At 37.2% G+C, this 26,976-nt stretch overlaps 1 protein-coding gene across 1 annotated transcript in view; it reads right to left on the bottom strand.

Moving 5' to 3' along the window:
* SMCHD1 (structural maintenance of chromosomes flexible hinge domain containing 1) overlaps positions 1–26,976 on the bottom strand; it is a 173,207-nt gene that overhangs the window by 20,182 nt on the left and 126,049 nt on the right. The window contains exons 36-45 of the mRNA XM_027771046.1: positions 26,075–26,162; positions 24,089–24,220; positions 22,632–22,784; positions 16,880–17,006; positions 16,637–16,756; positions 15,787–15,872; positions 14,291–14,413; positions 13,229–13,419; positions 6,543–6,652; positions 5,779–5,849 (exon numbers count right to left, since the gene is read on the bottom strand). Of these exons, the coding sequence (XP_027626847.1) occupies positions 5,779–5,849; positions 6,543–6,652; positions 13,229–13,419; positions 14,291–14,413; positions 15,787–15,872; positions 16,637–16,756; positions 16,880–17,006; positions 22,632–22,784; positions 24,089–24,220; positions 26,075–26,162 (1,201 nt within the window). The remainder of the gene's footprint in view (positions 1–5,778; positions 5,850–6,542; positions 6,653–13,228; positions 13,420–14,290; positions 14,414–15,786; positions 15,873–16,636; positions 16,757–16,879; positions 17,007–22,631; positions 22,785–24,088; positions 24,221–26,074; positions 26,163–26,976) is intronic.

Here is a 26,976-nt window from a genome sequence, read left to right as displayed (position 1 = left end):
TTACCAGACAGAGATGGAAAGAAAGAGGGGGGAGAAAACACCCCACAATGGGACATGATCATGTTGCAATCCCTTCTCCATTTGTTTAGATGCTGGGATGCATGCACACATGCCCTGTGTGTGTTTTTTAAGCTGCCAAGTCCAGGATTCAAGCCACACAGATGGCTGTGTAGGATCTGGCTCCCTTAACCACCAGGCCACAGGGCTGGCTCTGGATTTAATATTTCATGATTTATAAGAATGTAATTTACACCATGGAGATGGCAAAAGTTACAAATTAAGGAACCCACATGCCCCCTACCCAGAGAGCTGTTTGCTCAATATTTAACAGCATACAAGTGTGTTTCATACATAATACGTATCCAAATATTTGACTAAACTTATAATTAGAATCTTCCAGTTTTTATCCTACTTGTTATTTCTTTCTTTCTTTTTTAAAATTTGCTAGAGGGCATGTGGACTCGCCAGAGAGATAGAGAGAAGGAGAAACTACCCCCCCAACACATATACAAGGGGAATGGTCATATCACAATCCCTTCTCCATTTTCTATTCCCTTCATGATTTTTAACATGTGAATGTTAAGTGCCCGGTGTGTTTTTCAAGCTGCTGAGTCTGGGACTCAGCCTGCAGAGTCAGCTGTGTGGGACCCAATGCCTTTAACCACAGACTATGGGGTTGGCCCTATTTGTTAATTCTACCCTCACTGGTAAGCTCATTTTCTCCAGACAGATTCAGTGCTATCAGAAAATGACATAGACATTAATCACTACCAAATATAGTAGCTCTCTCTCCTTTTCACAACCATTTTCTGTTTATTAGGTTCACAAAAACAGTCATGAAGATGCCAAATATTCAATTAGCTGTATAATTTTCAGTAATTTTACTAATTTAGCTTTCCTAAATGTGTTCATTAATTTAAAAAATTACGTTGTTCAAATAATAATGCGATTGAATGTATGGAAGAAAATGAAATGAAAAACAAATAAATAAAAATGTATAAAAAAATATTTTGTTAAAATTTGTCAGATGACTTATGTATTTGCCAGAGAGACAGAGAGGGAGGGAGAGAAAGAAAGCATCTATTGTGGGGTGTTGTCATGCTACAACCCCTACTCCTCTATTTCTCCATTCTGTTGGGATGTGAGGCAAGCACAGGCGCACACATGCACATACACACGTCCAGAGTATTTCTCAAGCCCCCAGGGCCCAGATTTGAACTATGGTCAGCCATGTGGGACCTGGCTCCATTAACTACTAGGCTATCAGGTCATTACCGTACTTAATCAGACCTAGCCCTGTTCAACTTCCAAGATCAGATGATTGTGGGCACATGCATACCAGTCACAGACCAAGTTTTCAACAAAACACCTTTTCCTTGGTAGGACATATAAAATCTAGTATTTTCTTTTTGCTAGCTGATCCTCTTCTACCATATAAACTACAATGAAGTTGTTCAAATATAGCTAATGGTTATCTAAATTGTTTCAAAACTTTACTATCAAATTATTTACATTCTAATGAATATTCTTGTATACATCTTGGTTCACTAGGAAGAATATATCTGTAAGATGAATTATTTAATACCTTGTGATATTTTCAAGATAGTTGCAAGTTCTCTGCTACTTCTCCCATGGAATAGGAAGAATCTATTCCCATCTTCCTACCACTTTCTACCTCTCCTTGGATCTGCACTGGCCAGAATTTGATCCACTGAACACAGCTATATACTTTCAAGTTTGAGACTTAAGAGACCTGCAGCTTCTGCCCCACTGCTTGGAACCTTGCTTCTTAGAACCCAGACACTACTGCTGTGAAAAAGTCCAAGCAGCTGCAAAGAGAAACACAAGGCTGCCTGCCGACAGTCCTAGGTGAGTGCCTAATAAGCTACGAAGACCACAATGGGCCAGTATGAGTAAGGATGAAGTGCGAACTAATTCATCTTCAATAATAATTTCAATAATAATTTCTAACCTAGGACTTGCTGGGCTAAAAAGTAAAACAACTTTTCACCCCAGCCTAAGGAACATTTAGCTAACAAAATTGCTCTTGAACAGGGCTGGCCCCATAGACTAGTAGTGAAGGGAGTCTGATGGCTGACCATGATTTGAATCTTGGTCCTGGAGCCTTGAGAAATATGCTGGGCTCGAGTGTCATGTCTGTCTAAAATCCTACTGGGATGAAGAAATGGAGGAGAAAGGATTGTGTGACCATGCTCCACAGGGAGGATGGATGCTTCTTACCCTATTCTGGCGCTCTCTGGCAATTAAAAAAAAAAAGTTCTTAAATAAGAAATGGTCAGCTTTAGGGCTCAGATCAAATCTAGTGCACTGTCAATAAAATGTGGCATCAGAGTCAAAATCAAGGATGTCCCTTCGTTAAGACCCAGAAAGCTCTAATGTATTGCCCTTCCTAGTTAGAAAAAGAACTTCTAAACTCTTAAAGGCATTATCTACCCTCTCTCACACCTTAATGGGTGAGAATAACTCATAAAGACTACCCAACTCAGTCCCTGGCCAATGTCAGCTGACTAGGGCTAGATGGCAACTAGTATCAACCCACAACTATGTGAATGAGTTATTTTGGAGCGCCTACCATTCCAGGGCAACCCAACATGGCAACTAGCTAACACCACTTGGAGAAACACACATGTTATCATTTAAAGCTGCTAACTTTTGGCTAGTGTGTTTGTTATATAACAAATAACTGAAACATTTTATATTGATCAATTATCCTCCAAAGCTTCCTAAAAGGAATTGTGCTCCCCCAAAATTCCTATGTTAAAATCTGAACTCCCAGTACCTCAAATGTGGCCTTATTGGTAGATAGAGGTCATCAAGCGAAAAATGTGGCCAGCATGACTGGGCCCTAGCCAGTATGACTGACATCCTTATAACCAGGGGAAAATAAGGATGCGATCGCACAAATGTGCAAACACACGGGGAAAAGACAGTCATCTACCGGGCAAGGATGGAGGCCTGGCACAAATCCTTCACTCAAAGTTCTCAGGAAAAAAGGAGCTCTGCTGCTAACTTGAATCTGGACTTGGAGCCTTCAGACTTCTTTTTTTTAAATTTTCTTGGAGACGTTTTTGCTATAGGGTGTGTGTGCTCGCCAGAAAGACGGAGGGAGAGAAAGCGAGAAACCCCCCCCCGGGGGGGTGGCCACACCACAATCCCTTCTCCTCCATTCTCCTTTCGGGATCTTGGGTATACATGCACATGCGCCTGGTGTGAATTTAAGCCACCGGGTCCAGGACTCGAACCACAGTCAACTACATGGGAGTTCAGCGACATAGCCATTACGCTAACTGCTGGTCCCAAGTCTTCAGACTTCTGAAACAATGAATTTCTATTGCTTAAGTCATCCAGTTGGTGGTCTTTGTATGGCAACCCTAACAAACTAATACACAGGTACTACTCAAAATTACACTGTCATCAACATTATCTGAGAGTACCTTTCTTCCAGTACAGTCATTGGTAACAGATACTGCTGGTCATGCACACATGTGCCCAGTATGTTTCTCAAGTCACTGGGGCTAGGATCTGAACCACAATTGGTCATGTAGAGGTCTGGCTTCCATGTGGAATCTAGGCTAGGGGACCAGCCTGAGTCATAGATAACCCCAAAATATATCTCATTTTAATTTTCTCTTGGCCCACTCATTTACATATTTTGCCCAGTTTAATGCTATTTACCAATTTGTAGAATATAAATTGTTTTGACAAGATTACGGCCATTTGTGTGTCTACGTGCCATCAAATGGAATGATTTCTATATATGGCTGCAATGTACTGAATTTTAATTTTTTAAAAATCTACTATAGGATGACTGTGCTCACTGGAGAGAGAGAGAGAGAGGGAAAGTGAGAAAGTACTCCTGGAGGGATGGCCATGCCATGATCCCTCCTTCATTCTCCTCTTGGGATTTTGGGCAGACACACCTGGTATGTGTTTTAAGCTACTAGCTCCAAGACTGAGCAATCAACTATGTGAGATCCAGCCACCTAAACCTCCATGTCACTAGCTGGTCAATTCTGAATTTAAAAAATACACATTAGTGCCAGTTCTGTGGCCTAATGGTTAAGGCAGTTGAACCCCACATGGCCAACTCTGAGATTTGAGTTGGCAGTTTAAGAACCATGCATGCCCTAAATTCCTTTTTCTTTGGAGAGGTTTTTGTTATAGGGCGTGTGCACTCACCAGACAGAGACAGATAGATAGAAAGCGAGAAATCACGTCCCAGGGGGGATGGCCATGCCGCAATCCCTTCTCCTCCATTCTCCTCTTGGGATCTTGGGAACGCACACACATGTGCCCGGCGTAAGTTTAAGCCACTGAGTCTGGGACTCAAACTGTGGTCAACTACATGGGAGTCCAGCGACATAGCCATTACGCTAACTGCTGGTCCCCATGCCCTAAATTCTGATAAGAGGGAGAAAGGGAGAAGGGATTGCTGCATGACTGTTGCCATAGGGTGGAGTGGGGTTGATATTTTATCCTTTCCACCTCTTAGTGTCTCTGTGTCTCTCTTGGGTAAGCACATGCATACTCTAGCACACACACACACAAAAATACACATTAAGGGAACAGCAGTTGGCGTAATGGCTATGTCACTGGACTCCCATGTAGTTGACCACAGTTTGAGTCCCAGACTCAGGGGCTTAAACTTACGCCGGGCACATGTGTGTGCGTCCCCAAGATCCCAAGAGGAGAATGGAGGAGAAGAGATTGCAGTGTGGCCATCCCCCCTGGGACGTGATTTCTCGCTTTCTGTCTGTCTCTGTCTTTCTGATGAGCACACGCGCCCTATGGCAAAAACCTCTCAGTCAATCAATCAATCAATAAGTAAATAAATAAATAACAAAATTAAAGCTATAAATTAAAAAAGAAATAAAAAACATACCTCTTTCCTGTAATGATTGGCTGCATCCAGATTATCCAAAATAATGGTGTCTCCTAACAGCATACCAAATACTAAAAAAGTCCATAAATGAATTTGGAAAATTACTATATATTTTTTGGTCATATTAAAATATAACAGATAACACAAACTCTCCTTTTCAAAGAATACTAATGTTGATTATTATTTTTTTTTTTAAGAGAGATTTTTGCTATAGGACACATGTGCTTGCCAGAGAGACAGAGACAGAAAGCAAGATGTCCACACCACAATCCCTTCTCCCCTTCATTCTCCCGTTGGGATCTTGGGCGCACACACATGAACCCAGTGTGAGTTTTAAGACATCCGGCCCAGGACTTGAACCGCAGTGGATTATGTGGGAGTCCAGCAATGCAACCATAACGCCACCTGCTGGTCCCACTACTATTCATTATTAATTTTACTCTACTGGGGCTGGTAGATGGTGTGGTGGTTAAGGGCACTGGACTCCCATGTGGGTTCAAGTCCTGGACCTGATGGCTTACTTTCTCACTTTCCTTCTCTCTCTCTCTCTCTGATCAAATTAAAATAAATAAGTAAATAAATAAAGTTAAATAAAGTAATTCTTTTAAAAAATGTTTACTCAACTTTCCTAACAGAAAAATAGAAATGGATATTAATAAAACTACCACCTACGAGCTAGAGGAGAATGGAAGAGAAGAGATGTCAGTGTGGCCATCCCCCCTGGGACGTGATTTCTCGCTTTCTGTCTGTCTCTGTCTTTCTGATGAGCACACGCGCCCTATGGCAAAAACCTCTCAGTCAATCAATCAATCAATAAGTAAATAAATAAATAACAAAATTAAAGCTATAAATTAAAAAAGAAATAAAAAACATACCTCTTTCCTGTAATGATTGGCTGCATCCAGATTATCCAAAATAATGGTGTCTCCTAACAGCATACCAAATACTAAAAAAGTCCATAAATGAATTTGGAAAATTACTATATATTTTTTGGTCATATTAAAATATAACAGATAACACAAACTCTCCTTTTCAAAGAATACTAATGTTGATTATTATTATTTTTTTTAAGAGAGATTTTTGCTATAGGACACATGTGCTTGCCAGAGAGACAGAGACAGAAAGCAAGATGTCCACACCACAATCCCTTCTCCCCTTCATTCTCCCGTTGGGATCTTGGGCGCACACACATGAACCCAGTGTGAGTTTTAAGACATCCGGCCCAGGACTTGAACCGCAGTGGATTATGTGGGAGTCCAGCAATGCAACCATAACGCCACCTGCTGGTCCCACTACTATTCATTATTAATTTTACTCTACTGGGGCTGGTAGATGGTGTGGTGGTTAAGGGCACTGGACTCCCATGTGGGTTCAAGTCCTGGACCTGATGGCTTACTTTCTCACTTTCCTTCTCTCTCTCTCTCTCTGATCAAATTAAAATAAATAAGTAAATAAATAAAGTTAAATAAAGTAATTCTTTTAAAAAATGTTTACTCAACTTTCCTAACAGAAAAATAGAAATGGATATTAATAAAACTACCACCTACGAGCTAAGAACTAAATTTTTCGTTATCAGTCATTTATAGATCTGTATCACAAATGTAACATCTGTGTGAAATAAAGTCATCATGTCCTTTACCTGTTTCACAATGTTCTACATTATCTGGAAATGTCAACAAATCTCGGGCAAAAACTGGATCTCCAATGGGTTTAAAATACAATTTTCCATTTCGAAAATGAGGTAGAGGTCTAAATAAAAAGAAAATTTAAAATATTAAAACAAAACACATTGAACTTTTTTAACTAAAAAAGAATATAATGCCTATCATTTTGATCATATAATCCAAAATTCCTTATCCACAAGTGATATTCCTAAACAAGCAATTATATTCTTAGAAATGAAAATAGTATTTACCAAACCAAGAGGTCTGCTTGGGGGCTGAGGAGCAACACAGAATCTGGTGGGTAAGAGAACTGTATCCCACATGGCTGACAGTTCAAATCCTGGCCTGGCAGCTTGTAAAACATGCTAAGTGCATGTGCATGCCTGCTCACTTGTGATCATGCCCCACTGGGAGATTTTTACCTCCCTGCCCCCTCATCTCTCCCTTAGTGAGTGTGCATGCTGTCAAATTAAGAAAAAAAATCTGCTTGATTTTATCTGTACCATTATCCTCACTTGGGTTGTATTAAAAATATAAGTAAATTGCAGTTTAGTTTGACAAGGAAAGAAGAAAAGCTATCAAGCTGGCCTCAAACGAGGATGCTGATGATAAACCTATCTTATAAAGAAGGGCCATAGAATGGGTGAGGTGTTAGGACTGACACGTGTGAAGGAAGTAGCTCTCAGTACCTCAATCCCATTCATCCCACAGAGTGCAAGAGCAACTGAAGCCCATAGATAACAATGGAATTTCATAGACTTTTTCATTACAGTATCAGGAATATCCTTCCACATGGCAAAAGATGGGGTGGGGGGCTCTAGGAGATAGTTAACTCAACCCAATTAAGAGACAGAATACAGGGCCAGCTGATGGCATGGTGGTTAAGCACTTGAGTCCCAGACCCAGCAGCTTGAGGTACAAGCTGGGTGAATGCAGGTGTGTGTCCCAACTCCCCAGGGGACTGCAGCATAGCCACATACCCCCACACCTTTGAGAAGTGATTTCTCACCTTCCCTCCCTCCGTCTCTCTCTCTTCAGCAAGTACACCCACTGCACAGCAAAAACAGAAAACAAAAGGGGGAGGGGGACAGAATACCAGAAACAGAGAGAATAATCAGTTTCTAGAACAAACTTTAGCCCTATATAGCAAAGTCATACCTTCACTTAAATCAATTATCCTTCTTTTTAAATTTTTAAAAATTTTATAGGGTGTGTGCACTTGTCCAAGAAAGGCAGAGAGAAACAGTGAGAGGAAAGTGAGAGATCACCCCCCAGGGGAAATGGCTATACCACAATCCTTCTCCATTCTTTTCCTGAGATTTTGGGCACGCATGCACATGTATCCAGGGTGATTTTCAAGCCGCCAGGTCTGGAACTCAAACGTGGTCAGCTATTTAGGAGTCCAGTGCCTTAACCACCACACCATCTGCTGGCCCCAAATCAAGCATTCTTAACTTAGGTCTTCAGGTATTGCAAAGACAAAAAAAAGCCCTTCTAGAGGAAAAAGATCTTGTAACAAAAAGAATTAATTGTATCAACACAGTAATTATGAGAATTTCTCATTCTTTTTTCTTTAAAGAATTATTTTTAACTTCATTTTATATTATTATTATCATTTAATTTGATGAGAGAAAGAGAAACAGTGAAAAAGTGAGATGCCAGGTCCAAGACTTGAACTGCAGTCAGCCACGGTAGGAGTCCAGAGTCTTTAACCACCGCACCACATGCAGGCCCCTAGGATTTCTCAGTCTATTTAAAATGTTTACTGACTACCAGCAAAGTAGGAGATTTTACAACCCTGAAGATTGGATGCAAGTTCTAGCTGTTTCCACAATCTATCTTTAGTTTACATTATTAAAGAATGTGTCAGTGTAAGGATGTAGTAGAATATTCTTTTTTGGAGAGATTTTTGGCTATAGGATGTGTGCGCTCACCAGAGAGACAGAAAACAAGAAATTACCCCTCAGGGTAACTGCCCATACCACAATCCCTTCTCTTCCATTCTCCCCTTGGGATTTTGGGCATTCACGCACATGTACCCACTGTGAGTTTTATGTTGCTGGGTCTGGGACTCGAACCACAGTTGAATTTAGCAGCATAACTTTTACGTCATCTGCTGGTCCCCCGATGTAGCAGATTCTTAATGTAAGCTCCTACTTCCTTCAAGTCTTCACTCCTATCCAGTTATAAGGTCTTGTAAAGCTAGGTTTGGGACCAAGAAAATTATTGGCCAATACTGTTAAACATCCTGAGAGGAGAATGGCAGAGAAGAGATTGCAATGTGGCCACTCCCTCCACTCCGCCCAGGGTGATTTCTCACTCCTTCTCTCTGTCTCTCTCTGGCGAGTGCACACGCCCTATGGCAAAAATCCACTACCACCACCAACAAAAATGAAATTTAGCTTTATACTAAAATAAGGATAAAATAACCAACTCAGATGGTCCTTTACATTTCAACTCTGCAACTCTACTACTGGCAGTTCTATATTTGTGGACAATTGTGACTCTATATCTAAATGATGGCATTTAAAAAAAAATAATTATTAATTAATTAATTTATTTATTTTTATTTGACCAGAGAGAGAGAGGGAAAAGGAGAAAGCAAGCCGCCAGGCCTAGTACTCAAACTGCAGGGACATATGGGAATCCAGCACCTTAACCATCACACCACCTGCCAGCCATATGATGGCTATTTTCACAGGACATAAACAAGACGAATGATATTTATTTCCAGCCTTACTGAAAATACCGTGTTCCAAAATACTAATGGTGTTCCATATTCAGGAAATAATATCCTTCCTGTGGCAAACACCAAAGATTTGCTTTGGGTTTGTGTGTATAGGAGCCTGTGTGTCCATGTATCACATATATAAGAGATAATTAATTGGCAAACAAACACACTCACATAGATGACCAAATACACTTCAATACTGATATTAATAAAGTATGTTCATTTGCTATGAAGATAAAAATAGATAATTTGAGTCACTTTTCAGTTTTTTAGGTATCTTTTTAAGGAAATCATTTTCAAATTCAAGGATCTGATAAAAATTAGAAAATATATTTCAGAAAAATATCACTACTTAATTTTCTTTCCTAACCTTTTCCAATCTGGAAGAGTCTTCTTATAAATAGAATCAAGGGGCAACACCTGCTGACGACCTTGGGTTTCATCGTAGATACGACGTGCAGCATCAGTGGTTAGGGTTACTACACAGTCCATGTCACTCGCCAGGTGCCAAGAAATAACCATTGCAGCTCTATCATCTTCAATTTGTGCTAGATGTGCAATCTATAATCCAGTTTAATAAAACCAAGTAAAAATATGAAAAGTTGATGTAACATTTAAAAAGTTTCCTAAGTTCAAACAGCAAAAACATTTTTCTGAAACATGTTAAAATTCTCAAGCTGTACAAAACTCATCGACTCAGATATATTAAACTGTTTATTTTGCTGATGAACTATGGAAAAATAGATATACTCTTCCCACATTTTAATATCTTTATAATGAGGATGTGTCTTATTGATAAAATAATAATATATACACATAGAATAATCAATGCAGTTTTAATATTCAACTAAACATAAAATACGGTTCCTATACTTTTCTAGTAAGACTATAATAATATAATAATAATTATAAATATGTATTATATAATAATACTACTATAGTATTACTCTCAGGAAACAAATCTAAATGTTACATAAGTAGGAATCCTTTCTTCTGCTTCTTTGGCGCTTAGGATATATAATCACTCTCCTACTTACAAATGCTTGCCTTTGGTCACAGCTCTCTTTAATTCAGGGTCTACCAAGGTTGGAATACTGTGGTTAACATCAAAACCTCACTTATCATGCATGATCATGTCTACCCTTTATTCTTACCTGATATGAAGCACAGACCTGACTTAGCAATAAAAATACTGTGTGTCACTGTTAGAAATATCATAATGCACACTTGAATTTTAATTCTCTAGAATTCTTGATAGTGGAAGAAAGCTAAGAAATCAGGCATCCAAGGAAGTTAGTACATATAAATGAAGATTAAAAAAATGTTCTAGCCAATGTAAGAACGATGACACTCTCATGTCACTTTCAGATAACATTTTAAAAACAAAATCAGAAATACACTGCTTCTTCAAAGGCTTATATTAGATACAAACCTTTCCCAAAACATCTCCACTGCCTTTAGTATAGTTTGGAAGAGTACATGCTCTTCTAGGTTTTTTCTTTAGTTCTTCCTGTTCTGATAGTTTTCTTTTCAAAAGTGCTTCAATGTGTGGCATCTGTAATTTATAAAACCAAATTAGGTACAAGGTCAACTACTTGATTTTTAAAAATATATATTTCTGTTATAGGGTGCATGTGCTTGTGAGAGAGAAAGAGAATAAGAAAGCACCCCCCAGGGGAGATGGCAATCCTGTAATCCATTCTCCTCTAGGGATTTCTGGCACACACACCCAGTGATTTTCTCAAGCCATTGGGTCTAGGCCTTGCACTGTGCAGCTGGCCATGTGGGATTCAGCTGCCCACATACCCCCACACCTTTGAGAAGTGATTTCTCACCTTCCCTCCCTCCGTCTCTCTCTCTTCAGCAAGTACACCCACTGCACAGCAAAAACAGAAAACAAAAGGGGGAGGGGGACAGAATACCAGAAACAGAGAGAATAATCAGTTTCTAGAACAAACTTTAGCCCTATATAGCAAAGTCATACCTTCACTTAAATCAATTATCCTTCTTTTTAAATTTTTAAAAATTTTATAGGGTGTGTGCACTTGTCCAAGAAAGGCAGAGAGAAACAGTGAGAGGAAAGTGAGAGATCACCCCCCAGGGGAAATGGCTATACCACAATCCTTCTCCATTCTTTTCCTGAGATTTTGGGCACGCATGCACATGTATCCAGGGTGATTTTCAAGCCGCCAGGTCTGGAACTCAAACGTGGTCAGCTATTTAGGAGTCCAGTGCCTTAACCACCACACCATCTGCTGGCCCCAAATCAAGCATTCTTAACTTAGGTCTTCAGGTATTGCAAAGACAAAAAAAAGCCCTTCTAGAGGAAAAAGATCTTGTAACAAAAAGAATTAATTGTATCAACACAGTAATTATGAGAATTTCTCATTCTTTTTTCTTTAAAGAATTATTTTTAACTTCATTTTATATTATTATTATCATTTAATTTGATGAGAGAAAGAGAAACAGTGAAAAAGTGAGATGCCAGGTCCAAGACTTGAACTGCAGTCAGCCACGGTAGGAGTCCAGAGTCTTTAACCACCGCACCACATGCAGGCCCCTAGGATTTCTCAGTCTATTTAAAATGTTTACTGACTACCAGCAAAGTAGGAGATTTTACAACCCTGAAGATTGGATGCAAGTTCTAGCTGTTTCCACAATCTATCTTTAGTTTACATTATTAAAGAATGTGTCAGTGTAAGGATGTAGTAGAATATTCTTTTTTGGAGAGATTTTTGGCTATAGGATGTGTGCGCTCACCAGAGAGACAGAAAACAAGAAATTACCCCTCAGGGTAACTGCCCATACCACAATCCCTTCTCTTCCATTCTCCCCTTGGGATTTTGGGCATTCACGCACATGTACCCACTGTGAGTTTTATGTTGCTGGGTCTGGGACTCGAACCACAGTTGAATTTAGCAGCATAACTTTTACGTCATCTGCTGGTCCCCCGATGTAGCAGATTCTTAATGTAAGCTCCTACTTCCTTCAAGTCTTCACTCCTATCCAGTTATAAGGTCTTGTAAAGCTAGGTTTGGGACCAAGAAAATTATTGGCCAATACTGTTAAACATCCTGAGAGGAGAATGGCAGAGAAGAGATTGCAATGTGGCCACTCCCTCCACTCCGCCCAGGGTGATTTCTCACTCCTTCTCTCTGTCTCTCTCTGGCGAGTGCACACGCCCTATGGCAAAAATCCACTACCACCACCAACAAAAATGAAATTTAGCTTTATACTAAAATAAGGATAAAATAACCAACTCAGATGGTCCTTTACATTTCAACTCTGCAACTCTACTACTGGCAGTTCTATATTTGTGGACAATTGTGACTCTCCATCTAAATGATGGCATTTAAAAAAAATAATTATTAATTAATTAATTTATTTATTTATTTTTATTTGACCAGAGAGAGAGAGGGAAAAGGAGAAAGCAAGCCGCCAGGCCTAGTACTCAAACTGCAGGGACATATGGGAATCCAGCACCTTAACCATCACACCACCTGCCAGCCATATGATGGCTATTTTCACAGGACATAAACAAGACAAATGATATTTATTTCCAGCCTTACTGAAAATACCGTGTTCCAAAATACTAATGGTGTTCCATATTCAGGAAATAATATCCTTCCTGTGGCAAACACCAAAGATTTGCTTTGGGTTTGTGTGTATAGGAGCCTGTGTGTCCATGTATCACATATATAAGAGATAATTAATTGGCAAACAAACACACTCACATAGATGACCAAATACACTTCAATACTGATATTAATAAAGTATGTTCATTTGCTATGAAGATAAAAATAGATAATTTGAGTCACTTTTCAGTTTTTTAGGTATCTTTTTAAGGAAATCATTTTCAAATTCAAGGATCTGATAAAAATTAGAAAATATATTTCAGAAAAATATCACTACTTAATTTTCTTTCCTAACCTTTTCCAATCTGGAAGAGTCTTCTTATAAATAGAATCAAGGGGCAACACCTGCTGACGACCTTGGGTTTCATCGTAGATACGACGTGCAGCATCAGTGGTTAGGGTTACTACACAGTCCATGTCACTCGCCAGGTGCCAAGAAATAACCATTGCAGCTCTATCATCTTCAATTTGTGCTAGATGTGCAATCTATAATCCAGTTTAATAAAACCAAGTAAAAATATGAAAAGTTGATGTAACATTTAAAAAGTTTCCTAAGTTCAAACAGCAAAAACATTTTTCTGAAACATGTTAAAATTCTCAAGCTGTACAAAACTCATCGACTCAGATATATTAAACTGTTTATTTTGCTGATGAACTATGGAAAAATAGATATACTCTTCCCACATTTTAATATCTTTATAATGAGGATGTGTCTTATTGATAAAATAATAATATATACACATAGAATAATCAATGCAGTTTTAATATTCAACTAAACATAAAATACGGTTCCTATACTTTTCTAGTAAGACTATAATAATATAATAATAATTATAAATATGTATTATATAATAATACTACTATAGTATTACTCTCAGGAAACAAATCTAAATGTTACATAAGTAGGAATCCTTTCTTCTGCTTCTTTGGCGCTTAGGATATATAATCACTCTCCTACTTACAAATGCTTGCCTTTGGTCACAGCTCTCTTTAATTCAGGGTCTACCAAGGTTGGAATACTGTGGTTAACATCAAAACCTCACTTATCATGCATGATCATGTCTACCCTTTATTCTTACCTGATATGAAGCACAGACCTGACTTAGCAATAAAAATACTGTGTGTCACTGTTAGAAATATCATAATGCACACTTGAATTTTAATTCTCTAGAATTCTTGATAGTGGAAGAAAGCTAAGAAATCAGGCATCCAAGGAAGTTAGTACATATAAATGAAGATTAAAAAAATGTTCTAGCCAATGTAAGAACGATGACACTCTCATGTCACTTTCAGATAACATTTTAAAAACAAAATCAGAAATACACTGCTTCTTCAAAGGCTTATATTAGATACAAACCTTTCCCAAAACATCTCTACTGCCTTTAGTATAGTTTGGAAGAGTACATGCTCTTCTAGGTTTTTTCTTTAGTTCTTCCTGTTCTGATAGTTTTCTTTTCAAAAGTGCTTCAATGTGTGGCATCTGTAATTTATAAAACCAAATTAGGTACAAGGTCAACTACTTGATTTTTAAAAATATATATTTCTGTTATAGGGTGCATGTGCTTGTGAGAGAGAAAGAGAATAAGAAAGCACCCCCCAGGGGAGATGGCAATCCTGTAATCCATTCTCCTCTAGGGATTTCTGGCACACACACCCAGTGATTTTCTCAAGCCATTGGGTCTAGGCCTTGCACTGTGCAGCTGGCCATGTGGGATTCAGCTGCCTTAACCAACACAACACTGGCTGGCTCCCAAGGTCAATTACTTTTTTTGCAGGCAGCCCTTAAGAACAGCAGGAAAAACAATCTACAACTTGGACAAATCAAGAACATAAAGATAATAAGGAAACAAACAAAACGGCTATAATAATATAAAGCGTCCATGTTACTGACACTTCTTTAAAATCTTAGTTAAGAAATATACTACCTTGGGACCAGCAGTTAGTGTAATGGCTATGTCTCTGGACTCCCACGTAGTCGTCTGCGGTTCGAGTCCTGGACCCGGTGGCTTAAACTCACGCCGGGTGCGTGTGCGTGCGTGCCCAAGATCCCGAGAGGAGAACGGAGGAGAAGGGATTGCGGCATGGCCAACCCCGGAGTGATTTCTTGCTTTCTATCTCTCTCTCTCTGTCTGTCTGGCGAGCACATGCGCCCTATAGCAAAAACCTCTCCCCCCCAAAAAAGAAATATACTACCTATATTATTCTTTGAAAGTGAGATATACATGAAACTTAAAAAAGTCTACTGTTTTCTGTTATTTTCTCTTATTTTGCTTATTATCATGGGTATTGGTTATTACTAATACACACTCCTCAACGTAGTACTTGAGTAGGTGTGATGTTAACTGAATCTACTGGGTTCACTGCATTAAAAATACAAACTACAATTTCTTTGAAAAGAGCACTCTATGAAATTGCTAGTCTCTTTTAATGTCTACTAAGTGACTAGACTATAATACACGTCTTTTTACCCAAAAAGAGAGTCTCCATAACATTTGTAATAAAACACAATGTTTAATAAAACCTGTAAAATAGATTTAAAAAATAGTAAGTGCCAGAGGGCATATATGTTTGCTGAAGAGAGGTACAGAGAGAGAGAAAGTAGCACCCCTCATGGGGAATGGCCATGCCTCAATCCCCTTTCCTCCCTCAATCCCTTTTCCTCCTCTCTCCCTCCTTTCAGGATTTTGGACACACATGCACACACCTGACATTTTTCTCAAGGTGCTGAGTCTGGGACTTAATCTGCGCAGTCGGCCATGTGGGCCAGCCACCTTAACCACCACACCACGGCTAGCCCACAAAATAGAGTTTAATAAAAATAAAACATCTTTCACATACACTAGTAAACTGTACCTGTTGTGCTATAGGAATGTCAATGTTATGTGTTTTTAGTTCATTTCGCAACTGGGCCTCTTTCAATTTTGCTTCTTCAACTTGACCTAAAAAAAAAAATGAAAAAACTGCATCAATTTCTGATAGTCTCCAAAACACAATTTAGAAAAAAATAATTTAATCTTCAATTCTTTTTTTTCCATTTAATGCTTGATGCTAAAATGAAAACTGATAGGTGACTACTTTAGAAATTCAAAATGAAAACACGAATTGTAAAATTCAATCCTAACAAAAAATGAGAAACAAAATTCATGCAACTAAGGGAGATATTATAATATCATACTATAAACTCCCAGTGATCTTAGATAAATATTTTATCTTAATGACTATACATAATTTATAGATAATTACAAGGTTATTCTTAGGACCAAGCAAGACTTAGGTGCTATACAAATAGTATTCAATTTAGCACCTATTGTTTTTTAACTTTTTGAAGTCCCTCATGCAGCCTATGACTCGAGAACTAAAAACTAAATTATATATATAGAACTCCCTTAGCAAGACCATCCAATATCTTTTGCCAGAAGATGGTGTGAAATAAACTTCATTATTATAAAAAGCTTTAAATTTTCCACAGATGCAGATTTCTAACTGAAAATCTAAAATTTGGGAAGGTAAGTAGGATACAAATTTATTTAAAATGAGAAATACTTCATCTTAAAAACTATCAAATGACAAATAACATAAACAACACTTTCAACTTTCTGCAATATTCTGCGTTTACTTGTAGTTCAGGAAAATAGACACGTTTGTGGCTCACTATTCCCCAAAGCATAATGTTATTATTGCCTTTGCACATAAAATGACTTACATTTCATTTCATTAAGAAGCTGTTTGCTGGCTTCAAATAGATTTCTATACATAACAATAGACTTAGATAATTGGTCCTTTTCTTTTGTAAGTGCTGCCATTTGTTGTTGCTTCTTAACATCTGTGGGAAAAAATTAAGGCAATTTAAAATTTTTGACTTTTCATAAATATGTTATAACTAGTTAACACCATGGAAAGTAAAGTTATCTAAAGTGCCACTGATACACTTTTCCTAGAAACTTACCATTATAAAACATAAACGGTAGGATATATGGTTCTAATCTTCTTGATAAAGGTGGTAGCCGAGGCTCAAATACAATAAAATATTCAGTACTATCCCTCCCAGGACTATTTTCTGCCAGCACTAGACTCTATAAATAAAAAGGCAGAAAGAAAAAAACATTTTAAAAGATATTTCTCACTATATAAATGATCTGCTTTCAAATAAGTAGTACATTTTAAAGGCAAAATGCATCTCAATTCTAACCTTCAAGTTGAAGCAGCTGATACAGCGAAACAGCTGATAATGTGAAAGTTAAAGAACTATCATGAAGAAAAACCCAAAGCCCAATGCTGAGTTTAAGTTACAGCTGTTACCATGGAAGTAAACCTACCAATCCCAGGTGATGGAACAAGAGATCCTGAAAAGCTCTAAAGATTTTTTTTTTTAACACACAAAAAAAACTTCTGATATACTTCAACTTAAGACCATAGTATGTAACTAATAAATGGTACAAAAATAAGTATTTTAATACTAATGATTTTTCTTGGTTCTATACAAAACAACAGATACAACAGATACTATAGCTGCTTTGTTTATCAGAGGATGGTAATATAGGCGGAGAAGTAAAATTTAAAAATATCTAAATCAAAAGAACGCTGTAGCTCAATTCATGAAATAAAATTACGAACCACAACTAAAAATTCTTCTGCTCAAAGAATATACAATTGAATACAAGCCCCTCATTACACCAATTTCCAGTCCCATTCAGTTTCTGGAAACTTTCAATGTATTTATATGAATGTAAACACATTTTTAAAAATTTGCATTTTAAAAACAGCATGAACTTTATATTTTAGCAACTTGCTATGGCACACCGTTTCATCTGTTATCAATTCACGTGAATGTACAAATAACAATTTAAAAAATATTTGCATAATAGTTTTACTACCCTATAACAACTATTTATTAAACAATTAATGTTTAGTTTCCTTAAAAAATTTTAGTGATTATTTGTATTATAGCAAAGAATATATCTTTGACTGCCTTTTATGTAAATGTTTTTGACTAGTTCCAACAATTTATTATAATAGGGAAGTATCAAATTTCCCTCCAAACAGTTGTATCAATTTATCTTCTCACTAGCAACACAAGAGCACCCAATTCCTGTGTTGTTGCCAAATAATTACCATCAATCAAGTATTTTTTTTCTCTAAAAAGAAGGGATTAAAAACGAGACAATCATTGTTTTAACTAGAATCTCCCTGAGCAGCACTGAGGTCATGATTTTTTATGTTTACTTCTCATTTTTACTTTCTCACTAATTGCCTGCTCATAGTCTTTGCCCATTAATTTTTCTACTGGATTGTCTATTTTCTCATTAATTTGTATAAAGTTCTTTAGGCGGTTTTAAAAACATAATCACTATACTAATCTTCTATTATATATACATAAATATACAGAGAGCAATGGTTCCCCTCAATTTATTACCTTTTAAATTTTTACTTTTCTATTATAATATCATACGAAGAACCTCTAGGTACCCACCGCCCAATACCAACAATTATCACTACAACATACTGCCTTTTTAAATTCTGCTTAAGAGATGCCTATGGCACATAAAATTTAACTTCTATATCCTATCTCAAAGATTTTCCTGCTCCTTTAGGAGAGAGAAAGGAAGAGAGAGAGAAGCAGAGATAGGCATTTTTTTTTTTGGAGAGATTTTCACTATAGGGCACGTGCGCTCGCCAGACAGAGAGAGACATAGAGACAGAAAGCGAGAAATCACCCCCAGGGTGGATGGTCACGCTGCAATCCCTTCTCCTCCATTCTCTTCTCGGGATCTTGGGCACGCATGCACACGTGCCCAGCGTGAGTTTTAAGACACCGGGTCCTGGCGCGAACCGCGGTCGACTATGTGGGAGTCCAGCGACATAGCCATTACCCTAACTGCTGGTTCCCGAGATAGGCATTTCTATTACGGTCTCACATGTTGTGATCCTCCTCACCCAGCTTCCCCACCTGCTAGAATTTTAGGTGGGTGCAGTTGTGCCCAGCATGCTCAGATTGGCCAGAGAATTGAACCTGGGTCTCCTATGTGGTTTCTAGCCCCCCAGGTAGTAGTGCTACCTGTGCATTGTTAGAGGTGAACCTATCTCAAAGTTTTATAGTTTGTTATCACTGATGTACAAACAATGATTTATCAAGCGAAAAGGATACACAACAGAATAACAGAAATCAAGAGAACTGAAGAGTCCAAAGCTGGGTCCAAGTATAAATGGCACATGAGAAATGGACAAATGCATACTGGAATTAAATTTAGCTCCATCAGAAATTTCCAGATCAAGTATGAAATAATAAAGAATTTAACAGCTAACAAACTTATGCAATTATAACTTTAGAGCATTATAACTTTTTAAACAAAATAACACACATCTTTCCAAGCAAACGTGGAACACTTACAAATACTGGTTGTGTTCTGGGCCATTGTTTTCTAAACTTCCCTAATGACAAAAATCGCCTGCTTGTTAAAAATCAAGATTCCAGAACTGCAGGTGGTGTAATGGTTTTGACTCCCATGTAGTTGACCATGGTTCAAGTACTGGGCCTGGTGGCTTAAAACTTATGCTGGGAACATGTGTGTACATGCCCAAAATTCTGAGTGGAGAATAGAGAAGGGATTGTGGTGCGGCCATCCCCTGGGGGGTGATTTTTTGCTTTCTGTCTCTCTGGTGAGTGCATGTGCCCTATAGCAAAAATCTCTCTTACAAAAAAACAAAAACAAAACAAAACAAAAAAAACAGAATCCAGAGCCCAGCTATAAATCAATATCTGGTGCAGAATCCAAGTAGAACTTGCTGTCTGCTTATTCAGTGAGATATTGGGGGCCTCTAGTGGCAAGAAGAAATACACATGTATAATATGAAGTTTAGATTTTTATATGCAGTTGCTCAAGGAGAATAGCTAAGTCACTGTCTTAACCTCAGATGTATATACTCAGGATTACTGATTTCAAATGCCTACGGGAGGCCAGGAAAATAAGATATAAACAGAAAACTGGTGAAGTAGTCTAGATATATTCTTCCAATACAAACTCATTCTGCATGTTAAATGTGTCTCCCCCCTCTTTACTTTTCAACATGTGACTTTTATTACCTGATTTTTGTTAGGGTACAGAAAATTTCACTTTATTTTCCACTGTAGTAAAACTAAAAGAGTGGGAGCCAGCAAGTGGCATGGTGGTTAAAGGCACTGGACTCCCACATAGCCGACCATGGTTCAAGTCTCGGACCTGGTGGCTTACTTTCTCACTTCCTCTCTCTCTCTCTGTCTCTGATCAAACTGCAAAATAATAATGATAATAATAATAAAGTTAAATAATTAAAAAAAAAACTAAAAGAGTAACTATGGGGACTAACAGAGGGAATGGTGGTTAAGATGGCAGAACTCCCACATAGCCAACTGTACTTCGAATTCTGGATCTGGTGGCTTGACCATCACGCCGGGCACATGTGTGTGTGTGTGTGTGTGCCCAAAATCCTAGAATGGAGGAGAAGGCATGGTGGCCTGGCCATTCTCTCCAGAGGGTGATTTCTTACTTTCCCTTCTCTGTCTCTCTGTGAGCACACATGCCCTATGGCAAAATCCTTAAAAAAATAAATAAATAAGAGTAACTGTGAATATAAGTGGCAACTGACATCTGTTCTCAATGTCAAGAGATGAAAAGTGGCATAGATGTGGGTGACAGTAAAATATGCATTGAGAGAAGTAGTCACTATTTAAAGGCCCCACATGTAATTCCCGTAAGAGAATCCTCATCCAGAGTAACCAGATTTTTAGACTTCTCCAGGTAAGTTAGAAAAGCAAATCTTTATGTAAAAACTCAGAGTAATAAATGTTGGAATTAATTAAAATGAACATGTATTGGTGAGACATTGCCAGACCAACCTTTAGGCCCAAACAGCTGGCAGACTCCTAATTCAGAAGTCAAATGCTATTAAAACAATGTGATATTAGCAACAGATTTGATAAAAAAGATGATCAATGACAAAATATATAAAAAGGTAACATTTAAAATTTATTCATTCATGAGGAATTAATCAATAAAAGATACCAAGAAAATTAGTCAATGAATTTAGAGTCAAAGATAAATCCAGACACGTAAAAGATTAAAGGCCTAAGAATATTAGATAGTTCTGTGAATATAATTTGTCTTCCCAATATAATGAAAGGTAAAAATCTAAAATAAATAAATAAATAAATAAAAAATTTTGAGAAATTAAAAAAAAATCAGGAAACAGTACTGGGAACCAGCAGATGGTGTAATGGTTACATCACTGGACTCCCACGTAGTCAATTGTGGTTTGAGTCTTGTACCCGTGGCTTAAAACTCATGCCAGGAACATGGGCATGTGTGCCGTTCTCTAAAATCTCAAGAGGACTCTCGTGTAGTCGACCGTGGTTCGCATCCTGGACCCGGTGGCTTAAACTCATGCCGGGCGCATGTGTGTGTGTGTGTGTGCCCAAGATCCCGAGAGGAGAACAAAGGAGAAGGGACTGCGACCTGGCCATCCTCCCTGGGGGGTGATTTCTCGCTTTCCGTCTCTCTGTCTCTGTCTGTCTGGCGAGTGCACGCGTCCTATAGCAAAAACCTCTTAAAAAAAAAAAAGGAAAAAATGTTCAACCTTACTGGTAACAAAGGAAAAAATTTTAATAGTAAACTTGATGAGATTTAAAAACTGCTCATATCTAATGTTACTAATATGAGAGGATACACTGTGGTGGGAATATAAGCCAAAAGCAACTGGCAATAATTATCGTAAAGCTTAAAATGTGTATACCCTGTCTTTTTTTTCCCAGAAATTTCTCTTAAAAATTGATATATGGAAAAGAATATAAATACAAGAAAGCTAATGAAGTACTGTTGATAAAAATAACCTTTGAAAAAAACAATTTTCACTAAAGACTGATCAAATAATTGTGACCATTAATACAATGATGTAAGCTCATATTTACTGATGCAAAAATATATCAGATATGTTAAGAAGAAATTTTTATAAAGCATAGAATTACACACATAGGGCACACTATGTACACTAAAATTGCTAATTATCATGATCTTGGAAGGGTGATGATATCAAGATTATTTAGAAAAGTTCTTGCATTATATATTTTATATAAATAAAACTACTTTTATTTTAGGAAAAAAAAGAGTACTAAAGAGGTTGTTTCATTAAAGTTTATCTGGGCTATGTTTAATCCTGTTTTTATCCACATAAATGGCAACTTTAAAAATTATTTATTTAATTTTTATAAGAATTATTTATTTAATTTTATTCATTTATTTTAATTTGACCGGGAGGCGGGGGGAAGGGGGGAGAGAAAGTGGGAAAGCAAACCACTAGGTCTGGGATTCGAACCATGGTCAGCCATGTGGGAGTGTCCAGAGCCTTAACCACCATACTACCTGCTGGTCCCAAAGCAACTTTTAAATTAAACATGAACATCATATTGTCACTAAAGCTAAAAACTGTAAGAATTAGAGAAGGTTTACCTGTAATCCTAAAGGGAAAAAGGGGGTCTTACTAATAGGAATGATTCTGAGTTCAATTTCTAACAGTTTAAACAAAACAAAATATTTCCGTTGATGCTTAAATTGAATACTATAATTAGAACATTTTCAGAGCTATATAAACAAATGACAGGTATTTTAATAGGTTTTTTTAAAATATTAAATTCAGAATCTTATCTACCAAAAGAAAGAAATATTTACCGTGATTTTAGCTGAACCATTCACAAAGGGAAATTCAAGTGTTCTAACTTTCCCAATAAAAAGTGGGGTATCAGTATCTTCCTCATTAGAACCTTTAATGGTAGCTACTACCGTGCCAACCAAATCAATTCCAGTATGATTGCTGTATTCATCCTTAAAATAAACAATGGAAAATATCTAATTACAAGAACTGTTTACAAGATTAAACTCTGAGACAGACGTGTATAAGTCAAAAATAAGACATACATTCAGACTAGAGCCCACTGCATTCTCAACCCATCACCAAATTCAGTTCCAAGTTTAAGTGTTCTATAGGCAGGAAACAGTTCTAGAAACTATAAAAATAACCAGAAACCTCCATCTAATCCAATGGCTCCTAATTTTCTAAATGACAAGGACTCCCATCTTAAAATTTCAACGTTTTATATATTTCTAACATCTATTGATGAGAAAAGTAAGTAAAAGAAAAACATCACAGATGATTTTAAATTTTTTCAGCATCTGTATACATGTGAAAAGCAGAGCTACATATATGTGAAATACGCTATGCTCTTCAGAGAGTGTCAGGTGTTTATATAGATTCAAAGATCCCTGCAGTAATCCCACTACACTGTTTACTCCCAAGATGTCTGGAGAAGAGAAGTTAAAAACACAAGTTATAATAATAAGTAATCTGAAATAATAAACACTCACAAATAATCTGAAAGGAGTTAAGTATCCCACCAACCACATTTTTCATAAAGATAAGTTCCACTACTGTTTACATGTTTTGCTAGTATTTTCAGCAACTCTTAAGCTGCTTACTTTCAGGGAATAGGCAGCCCAAAGAGCTCTGATTTTCTTCTTTACCTTTAATCAGACATCAGAACAGATCTCTCTCTCCTCTCTTTGAATTGTCAGAGGTCACATGTGCTCATGAGAGAGATAGATACTGAGCATGCACACCCCCTATTGGGGTGTAGTCATCTTGCGATCCCTCCATTCTTTCTTCTCATTAGGACTTTGTGCACACACATGTATGTGGCATGATTTTCAAGCTGCTGGGGCTAGGGCTGGATCTCAATAGGCCATGTAGGATCCAGTTCCCCCTAAACACTGTTTTGTAGGATTAGCCTATTAGAGCAGACCTCTTGAAAATACTCTCCTCCTCCTGTTCCTTGTGAACTAGACACTGAGGAATAAATATGGTTCACACATATTCGCAATACATAAAGGAAACAAGAAAGTAAAGGTATGTGGTTTTGAGATACTTAGCATTTCTAAATTTATTTTGTGCATAATTTATACACTGTATTCAAACACAAAAATGTTCATAAATATATAATTCATCTGTGTATATTTTCCCGATAACCTTAAACTGAGTAATCAATCTGCCTGTATAATAACCACTGTGTTAAAGATAAGTTCAAAAATAATTCTCATTACTATTTGTAGTTTCAGAAGAAAAGAAACATTACCATAATATTGAGATGTAAATCTCTGACCAAAGTCCTACTGGCAATTGAGCGAACATTAGAAACAGCTGGTGTTGCCGGTTGAATTTCAGGAACTAATTTCACAGGTTGATTAGGCAGAACTTCAACTAGAATCTTACAAAACAAAACAACATATTGATGCTTTAATATTTTATTTTTTGATGCTTTAGTATTTTAAAAGGAAGAAAACATGGTGGCATATACTAAATAAAAAGTTACCTTCTAAAATTTATTAAAGTTAATCCTCTAAAATAATCAATTTGCTTTTAAAATTGAGGATGAAAAGCACATCAGATTTTTTTTTTTTAATTTGCTATAGGGTGTGTATGCTCACATGAGAGAGAGGAAGAAAAAGAGAGAAAAAGTGAGAAAGTACCCCTCCTATCCCCGGGGGAATAACCATGCCGCAGTCCCTTTCTGTCAGGATTCTGGGCACACATGCACACATGCCTGGTGTGTTTTTCAAGACTCCAGGTCTGGTACTTGAACTGCACAGCTGGCCATGTGGGATCCAGCTGCCTCAACCACCATGCCACTTTGTTGGCCCAATTTCTGAATGTTTATAACCATTCAAGAACAAACTTAGAGGCATTTAAATATATATAATTTTTAAAAAAGATTTATTTATTTATTATTATTATTTAAATTTGATCAGAGGTGGGGGGGAGTGAGAAAGTAAGCCAACAGGTCCAGGACCTGAATGGTGGCTAGCCACTTGAGAGTCCAGGGCCTTAACCACCACACCACTTGCCAGTCCCCAAAACACTGGGCTGTCAGAAAAGTCATCAAGTATTTTCCTATGTTTTTCTATGCAAAAATGGGTGATGACTTTTCCAACAACCTAATATATAATTTTTTAAAACTTAGTACACTGACAATATTAGAAATGATTTAAGTTAAAACTATTCTGAACTTCACTATCCAGCACTGTAATAACTGAAATGGTATTAACATTTTTTTCATGTATGGCTGGTGTAGGTAACTTTGCCATGACATACACTAAAACGTTTACTACTTGGGAGCCAGTAGGTGGTGTGGTGGTTAAGGTGCTAGAATCCCATTTGGCCAACTGTGGTTTGAGTCCTGGACCTGGTGGCTTGTTCTCACTTTCTCTGTCTCTCTGGTGAGCTTGTGTGTCCTGTGACAAATTAAAAATAATGATGATGGATAAATAAAATTAAATGCTAATTCTTAAAAAAAAAAAAAAAAAAAACACTTACTGGGACTAACAGTTGGCATAATGGCTATATCACTGGACTCCCATGCATATCACTGGACTCCCATGCAGTTGACTGTGGTTCAAGTCATGGATCCGATGGCTTAAACTCACGTCATGCGCATGTGCGTTTGGGTGCGTGTGTGCCCAAGATCCCGAGAGGAGAATGGAGAAGAAGGGATTGCAGCATGGCCATTCTCCCTAGGGGGTGACTTCTAGCTTTCTATCTCTCTTTCTCTCTCTGTCTTTCTGGTGAGCCCACACGCCCTATAGCAAAAACCACTTAAAAAACAAACAAACAAACAAAACAGAACAAAAACAAAAACAAAAAACCCAAAACAAACAAATAAAGCACTTCATAATTGAATCACTGATATAGAGATGGAAAAGTAACTTCTGCATTAGGTCAAATTATCAAATTTAATTCCAATATATTTTATTCTAATTTCTCTAAAAATACCATTATTTAAGAACTATTTTATTTAACTTTATTTATTTATTTACTTACTTATTTACTTTTAATTTGACCAGAGAGGGAGAAGGGGGGGGAGAGAGAGAGAGAGAGAAAGTAAATGAGAAAACAAGCCTCCAGGTCTGGGACTCAAACCACACAGTCAGCCATGTGGGAGTACAGTACCCTAAACCATGACACCACCTGTTGGCCACCCAATAATTTATTTTTAAAACAAAATTACTCATCAAGTGAGATGATTTATATGAAAATAAATTATTTATACAAAATATAAACAAACCTGTTCACTGTTGAGAATGTTTGCTTTATCCATCATAAAACCAAACTGGATACAATATGTCCCCACTGTGTTAGGAATTACTTTATCCCTAAATTACAAAGAAAAAGATAAAATAATTAATAACTTTTAAACAAAGTGGGAAGGTATTCAAAACATCACCATTTCTGTTCCTTCCACAAAAAGTAAATGAGGAAGAATAAGATAATTACTGATAATAACACATTCGATCATTCAACAAAATTTCTTACATATTAGGTTTAATTTTTGGCCCCTACTATCTGTATATTCTTTCTCAAAACATTCAGAACAAAAAGCTCTGAGACTAGGCAAGGTATGGTCATTAAGGCAACGGTTTGAATGCCAGACTGGGTAATTTGAAAAACACACCAGGCACATGTATATGCATGCCTAAAATTCCTAGAGGAGAATAGAAGAGATGGGACTGCAGTGTAACCATCCTCCCTAGAGGGTGCCTTTTTACTTTCCTTCTCCTGCTCTCTCTCAGGTGAGTATGTATACCCTATAGCAAAATTAAAAAATAAAACAAAAGTATCCTCTAACCCCCCCCCAAAAAAAAACAAAAATAAAAAAATACCAATGGCCCTGGATATGGCAAAAATTTTAAGAATAGAAATATCAAGTTGAGAATGCAGTGAAATGTATAAAAACAATGATTTATGTAAAAAAAATTGCTTCATTTCTGTTTTATAAATTTCCAACTGTTTTATATTTCAAAATGATACGACATCCTGCTGATCATGTATGTTGCTTTATTTTCCAGTCATGTACTACTATTCTGACTACTTGGGCCTTATCTACTCAATGCACATGCCCTAGGGCAGAAACCTAAAAAAAAAAAAAAAAAAAAAAAAAAAAAAAAAACACCAAAAAAAAAACAAGAC

The sequence above is a fragment of the Tupaia chinensis genome, unplaced genomic scaffold (genome assembly GCF_000334495.1).
Source record: "Tupaia chinensis unplaced genomic scaffold, TupChi_1.0 Scaffold000180_1, whole genome shotgun sequence".
NCBI lineage: Eukaryota > Metazoa > Chordata > Mammalia > Scandentia > Tupaiidae > Tupaia > Tupaia belangeri.
Note: the sequence above shows the minus strand (reverse complement) of the source record. Positions and strands in the feature narration are given on the sequence as shown.